At 31.6% G+C, this 7,770-nt stretch overlaps 1 protein-coding gene across 3 annotated transcripts; it reads left to right on the forward strand.

Annotated features, from left to right (window-relative positions):
• The first annotated feature begins 5,797 nt into the window (after positions 1 to 5,797).
• Positions 5,798 to 7,134, forward strand: LOC108464803 (transcription factor IBH1-like 1). Of its 3 annotated transcripts, none has more exons than XM_017765074.2 (2): positions 5,798 to 5,999; positions 6,390 to 7,134. In XM_017765074.2, the coding sequence occupies exon 2, from the start codon at positions 6,391 to 6,393 to the stop codon at positions 6,955 to 6,957; it is 567 nt and encodes a 188-aa protein (XP_017620563.1). In that variant the 5' UTR covers positions 5,798 to 5,999; position 6,390; the 3' UTR covers positions 6,958 to 7,134. The 3 variants fall into 3 exon arrangements, with proteins under 3 accessions (XP_017620563.1, XP_052874090.1, XP_017620564.1); XM_053018130.1 differs by having other exon boundaries at positions 5,997 to 6,124; XM_017765075.2 differs by lacking the exon at positions 5,798 to 5,999 and adding an exon at positions 6,080 to 6,192.
• The last annotated feature ends 636 nt before the right edge of the window (positions 7,135 to 7,770 follow it).

Here is a 7,770-nt window from a genome sequence, read left to right on the forward strand (position 1 = left end):
CATAATGACTCGATAGTGTGATGATATCTCTGGCCCTTCCAACTCGAGCTAAAGTATAAACCTATAAGAAATGGAAAAGAGAACACGGAGTAAGCTTCAATGCTTAGTAAGTTTTAAGCAATGCAAACAATTAATTTACTTATAGATCGATTATTTCAAATTTTCAAGAAATCATTCCTAGATAATTGCCATTTCGGCCAAGTATCCATGAACATAATGCATATTTAGCAAATTCACCTCACTTGAATCTGAACTTAATTAAAACCAAATATTGAATCACAAATAAGATCATAAGAACTCGAAAAGCATCTCATTAACAAGTTTTAACCATGTTTGCAACAAAATCACAAATTCACTACAAGCTGTCTTCCTGAGCAACAGTCACTAAATTATTTATAACTGGAGATAAGAAACTCCAAATCAAGTGACGTTAATTTTACCTGAATATAGACTCATATATCTTCCATCCATAAAATTTTTAGAATTTTTTGTTTTATCAATCAATACCAGATTTTTATTGAAGTTTCCCCTGTTTCACTATTTGACTATTCTGACCACTCTTCACTACAAATCAATTTTCTCATTATACACAATTCAAAATATGTTATCATTTATTTAATTTGAAATTAGACTCATTAAGGAGTCTAAGAATATAAATTTTATCTTATAACCATTTTTGTACCATTTATAATGATTTTCTGAAAACAGAACAGGGGACCTCGAAGTCATTTTGACTCTATTCCACGCCACTTCAAATATCTAATTATTGGCAATTCTTTTGCTTACACGGTTTCTTTTATAAGAAACTAGACTCATTAAGATTTCGTGACATAATTTATTCAGCCTCTAACCCAACTCCCAAAATTTATGGTGATTTTCCGAAATCACGTTACTGCTGCTATCCCAAGCAGATTTATTACCCATTCTTTGCATTCATATTATTTAACATGTATATCACCAAATCAATCTCATATAACCTTTCACCATAACCGAATACACACATACACATATGATATTTTCACATATACTTCTCATTTCGCATTCATGATTCAATTCCGATCAATCTAACATATAAAAGTATATAATACATACCTGACCAACTTAATGTATAGAACATATTCAATGGTAGTTTACTACGAACATTCGAAATCAAAATCTTACTCCAATTATCGGCATTAAGTCTACTAGGTTTAAAACCCAAATCCAATCACCACCACAAAGCAACTTTAAGCCAGGATATAATGCCAGCAAAAAGCCTGCGGGACTTTAGCCCAGATATAACACCAGCACGAATGCCTTTGGGGCTTAACTCGGATATAACACCAGCACGAATGCCTTCGGGACTTAGCCCGGATATAACACCAGCACGAATGCCTTCAGGACTTATCCCGGATATAACACCAGCACGAATGCCTTCAGGACTTAGCCCGGATATAATTCTCAATTATCATGCACATATATATATATCATAACACATTAGCATTTCATTTACATTACTTGAACACAAGCACAACATGCTTATCAACCATTCCACTTTCGGCTCAATAGCCACATACAAAGAACACGATTTCGTTTTCACTACCCAACATGATTTCTATAACCATTCGCTACAAGTCATATGCACAAATTATTTATCCCACTACGTAATTCAAGTAGAACCAATAGGTCACAATTTATTTATTATGCTTATATACCATGATTTTATCAAATCATAAGCTAAGTTTCATTACCCAAAGACTTACCTCAGATATTTTGAACAGTTGTGGATAGGCTACTCGATTGCTTTCTCCTTTCCCCTATCTGATTTAGTTCCTCTTTGCTCTTGAGCTTTAAATTTAAACAAATGAATTTGTTTAATTACTTACTCAACTTTAATTCTATAATAGTCACATTTGACAATCATATAATTTCAATGCATATTATGTTTTATAAAATATGCCATGACTCGATTTCATGCTTATTATATCAATAGTTAATTCGCATACACAAACAAAGATTCACATAACTTACCATGCTACCTTATACATGAATTCAACCATATATACGAATATCAACTTATTAAACATTTATCACATTTCCACTTGCTATTTATCAATAATGCCGCACACACACAAATACATACATACTCATATGCATGCAACCCATTTTTGATTAATATATATCCCATTCAGCCCTAACTACTCAATTTAACCTTCATGTTCAAAATTATAGGTAATGTCGAATGCCCAAACTTAATCAATCTCAAAATTTAGCTTTCATCACTTTAATTAACTACTATTTATTCTTCCAAAACCTCAAATACAAGGTATTTAGCACCTATACACTTATACCGAATTAGCAAGCACATATGATCCTTGGCCGAATGTCATTAAACACAAGTCATCAAAATCTTATTATTTAACATCTTATATATTATTAGATAAATGGATTAATTATACATATATACTACGAAAGCCGAACATAAAAATTTTACCTATGCATAGCATTACTCATATTCCAATACACATATTATTCAAAATCATACTCTAAAAAAAATCATGTACAATGCCGAACACTTAGATGATCAAACATTTAATTTATTCATTTCAAAACACCCCAAACGGCATTTGTTCAAGACATTAAGCAAACCCATGTTCGGCTATTGCACATATGAGTATTAGCAATTTATATTTTTAACAAGATCAACTTCTTTCATCAACAATTCTTCATCAAAACTTAAAGGTAATAATCAAATTCCTTCCTTATCTACCATAACCGAATGCTCAATTCATCACTCAAAATTCAAAGTTTTGGCATGGGCTAAATAAGAAACATGATAATTAACTTAAAACAAGCTACAATTTCAAAAATCTAACATAATTTACTAACCTTCCTTATGTTTCAAATGGCCGAATGTCTTGCTCCTCTTTTCTTTCTTTAAGTTCATTAAGAAGAACAAAGATGAAACTTTGTTTTCTTCACCATTATTTCTATTATTATTATGATTTTATTCATCTATATTATAAAATATAAAGCCACTTAACTAATAAATAATACATATATTTTATATAAACCATTATCATGGCCGGCCACTACTAAAAAAAATGGATATTTGACATGCAAGTCCATCCTCTTTATTACATGCATTAATAGACCACTTTAAAATTAACCTATCACATTTCACAATTGTCTCACATAAGTCCTATTTAATAAATTTCACATGCAAATGACAAAATTAAAGCATGAAACTTTTCACACATGCATTATCTCATATAATAGACATGAAATTTAACATTTAATTATTTTCATGACTCGGTTTTGTGGTCCCGAAACCACTTCCTGACTAGGGTCAAATTAGGGCTATTACATTTAACAATTCACGTCACATATAATCTTGTTTATCAAATAATCAAAACTCAAGTAAGAATACTTATTTCTAGGACTTAGATCAAATGTTTTGATCACCTAATCCCACTTTAACTCACTTATTTGTGTATTAATTATAGCAAATAAGACCAATCAACTTATCAACTTGCTTCCAGAACAAAGCTCAAGTAAAATTTTGTCTGCCTTTGTCCTTATTTTTGGAGGCTCCCAAATATGTTGGCACTTCACATACACATCAAATATAATACGATTGCATTACAAACTGCAATAAAGCCTTTTAACCTTTATACTGAAAACTTAACTAGTTTTACCGAAATAGGTGTTCAACCACTCAAATCTCATTTCTAAGCTTATATTTTGACTTCATACATCCTAAGTATAGATCTCAACCATCAATTTTATCTAATTACACGGATCTAATTTTTCTAGAAAAATCAAGCTTATATGACCTTTTAAAAGGGGAAAATGTTTGATTTGTTAAAATTACTTGAGGATTTGTTAAATCAAGATTAAAAAGCTTTTAATTAGATCAAAATGAGTTAGAAATTACTTTAAAATTGAAGCATAGTTAGGTAATACGAGATCTATCATTTTCAAGCAAAAAATCAACTTAAAATCAATTTATCTATTGAAATCTTGATTAAATCATTTACATCTTGAATTGAAATAGCTGTTCACTTAGTTTAATCATAAAAAACCAGAATCTGTAAAATAAAATTACTTAAGGATTTCTTAAATAGTGATTTGAATTATGTATTATTTTCAAGTTCTTGAAATATGTAACAGGTACTTTTGGTTCAGTTAAAATGGATTCACACCATATGGAAACTTCGTAAAACAATATGTCACGTCGTCACGACGAACCTTTAATGTCGCGACACCATTCGCTGTTTGTTCGAAGTTGCGGCGTGGTACCCCGACGTCATGTTGCTAATCTGAAAATTTTGAATATTTTGCATTTTAATCCTTAAACGACCTCAAATTATCAAAAAAGCTTTCGCAATCTCATTTAAAACTTGATTATAATTGTAAAATATGTTATGATGATATAATGAACTTAATCAAATGTATGAATTGTTAAATTGATCATAGTTGTCCCGGTAACGAATGTGACATCTCGTAGCTCGGACCCAGCGATCGGATCAAGTATGGGGTGGTACAATTCCATTCAAATAAATAACTCTATTTTAAAATTAGCACAAATTTTAAAATTAATAACTACAAATTTAAAATCTAATTATTTTTAAATGTGTAGTTATCACAACTTCTATTAAATTATAATTATTTTAAAATACAATTATCAAAAAAAATAATGATTTTTTCGTCAATTCAAGTTTTTTTGAACCTCATGTTTATATAAATATATATTATACTATATAACTTACAGATAACTAGCATAATAGAATGTAAATATGTTTGAAATTAAAAGGAAAAATATAAATATGCATTTTATAAGTATCAGATGTCTACTATAGTTATCAACATCAGTATTAGATTTGTAGAAGTAAATGCTTCTCAATGTCCAAAGTGATCTAGGGTTTATCATATTCCCCTTTCAAATGCTCCTATATTCTTTTACACGAATTGGAACTTATATCTCAATGAATTTTTGTTGTCATTCACCCGTTCTACTAAAACTATACCACGTAGGTTAGATTAATGGCACAGATGCCCTGTGATCCACGATACATTTCCCGGTTACGCTTTATTTATTTATTTATCTATTTTGAGGGTAGGGTACGCTTTAATTAATCGCCACAAATTAAATAAAATCCCTCAAAAGTCATTTCAGTCTTGAATGTAACACTCAACTTTTCTTCTCATCTTTTTTGGTCTTAAACTTACACTACCATATTTTAGTTTCCGTTTTTAACTGTACCAAATCGACATGAATGATTTGGTTAGACAGCGATCAATCTCACTAAAGAATCAGACTCAATAGCTACTTTGATAAGAAAATTTTCTTTTCTTTTCACTCAATTAATTGAGTTTTAAATTCACAATATTTTGCAATCCTATTTTAATTCTATTTTGAAACCTAGCCTTCATTATTCTAGTATATAAGTTATCAAGAAGCGTTAACATTTTGCTATAAAATTCTTTTCAACATTTTGGGATAATTTTATCTTTGAGCTAAAATCTAATTTTCTCCTTAATTTCCTCACAAAGAAAAACCAGCTAGCTATAGTTGTCCATGAAATGACAAGTGCGTATTAGGATTTTTTGTTTGTATTCATAGCAAGTTAAAAATGTTGGGTTTGCATTACAGTAATGTGATAACGTTTTTTTATTTAATATTGTATGCTTTACAAGTCTAATAAAAATAGAAGTAGTTTATTTCAATGTATCGTTTAGGGTTTGTGCGGTGGGCCATGTATGCCATGTGCTTGCATGTGTTGTGTCTTTCTCTTATAGTCCCACCACTGCTTTTCACTTGAGCAAATAAATGAGGTTCCTACACATTTCTCTCTCATTTCTTCTCCCTCTCTCTCTGAACCTCTTTCTTGGGTTCCGATACACTTTCTTGGATCTGTTGAACTGCTTTCCCTCTCTGCAACTTCGTTTCCGCTTCTTCTCTCTAGATTAAATTTCTTGCTCTTTTCTCTTTCTATACAGGAACAAGTTTTAGCAAGGTACGTACTGGCTTTGGTTTAATATTACTTTATATTTAGTACTTTAACCTTGCGCATATCTATCCAGCAGCTAAACTAAGCTTAAGCAGTGCAGTGTACTGTATGGTCACAATCTTGATCTCCAGGTTTACGCTTCTGTCTGCACCGATGTTTTCTTCTTTGAAACCCTAGCTAGCTACTTCTCTCGCCTCCTGTATTTTTCTTTATCTTTAAACTTAAATCTTCGATTCATGACATATTCTTTTCCCATTTTACTTCAATATAAGCATTAGGTGAAACTGAGAAATGTGACTATTTGGGTGATAGTTATCATTTGAAAGGACCGTAGTATATAAAATAACAAATGTACTGATACCACATTGGAACTGATAATTTCTTTCCTTTGTGCAGGATGCGTTCTCCTTTTTCACTGAAGCAGGAATTTCTGAAGAAATGGATACTGGGTCTCCAAAGATGTCGTTCCTCAAAGAAGAATATGAGCATCTTCGAGAGAAAAAAGGTTATAAAGTTGTCAGCAGATGTAGCCGTGGCTTCTGCAAGAAAGGGCATAACTTGTTGGAGTCGAGCTCTCATTGCCGATGCTGTTAAAGAAGGCAATGCTGACAAACATCTAGCTGAGAAAATATTGGGTCCGGCGTCAGAGAGGCAACCGACGGAGAAGGTTCCAGTAGGAGCAATGGCATACAACAAGAGGATCAGAAGCAAGAAGATCCCGAAAAGGGGTAGCGTAATCCGAAGAACAATAAAATGTGCACCTCAAGCGGCTCGACCGAGCTCTATTGTGAAAAGATTGGTTGGGAAAAGAAGACAAATTTTGAGAAGTCTAATCCCTGGGGGAGAATTTATGAATGGCGTCTCTTTGATTGAGGAAACCCTAGATTATATCATATCACTCCGAGCTCAGGTTGATGTAATGCGAAGTCTTGCCAGTGCTTCAAAGCTGGTGAACCTTAATTAAGAGCATCAATGGTAAATTGCTCTTTAGTTAATTATTTAATATATCTTTATAATATCCTTATTTTTTTTCTCTTGGGCCCAACGCTTAGCTAGCTAAATGAAAGGAAATGGGGCATGCCTGTACAGATGAACTATATATATGTAAGCCAATCAAAGCTTTCATTTCAATCTTCTACAATACCTTGTTAACTTGCATTAAGTTTTTAATCACAAGCATAAGTTTCTTATATATTGTAGTTTCTATGCCTAGTTTAAAACCAAGTATATTATGCTTCATCTTCTAATTTATATTGTGCTAAATCATCTTATTCTTTTGACTTTTCCTTTTTCTTCTAAAAAAAATCATATACTGTTCCATAAATGCTCAGCATAGGAAACAAACGGTAATGAGATTTGTTTGATTATCACCGGCTACAGGAAATTACCAAATATAATCTGTAAACATATAAATGACTGAAAAATAAATAAATGGGACATGGTTTAAAAAAGTATTAATTCGCTTAGTAGCATGAATAAGTGTACATATACATTTGAATGAACATTTAACAACTCGATGAATAGATGTTGGGTGTGCATGTGGAGAGAGAGAGAGAGAGAGAGTGAAAATGTGAGGGAATAATTCGGTGCAAACGATGAATGCATGCGAATAAAAAAGGCTTACCATTTGGAGTATTTCTTAAACAGCTGTGTTATTCTTTTCTGTGCTTTTTTTGGTTAAGAAAACTGATCAAAGGGCTTTGTATTATTGAGGTATATGTAAAAAAGAAAAAAAAAAGGAAAAAAGAAGAGAAAAACAGCTTTTGGTCATGTTTCA

This window comes from Gossypium arboreum, chromosome 8, assembly GCF_025698485.1.
Source record: "Gossypium arboreum isolate Shixiya-1 chromosome 8, ASM2569848v2, whole genome shotgun sequence".
Taxonomy (NCBI): Eukaryota; Viridiplantae; Streptophyta; class Magnoliopsida; order Malvales; family Malvaceae; genus Gossypium; species Gossypium arboreum.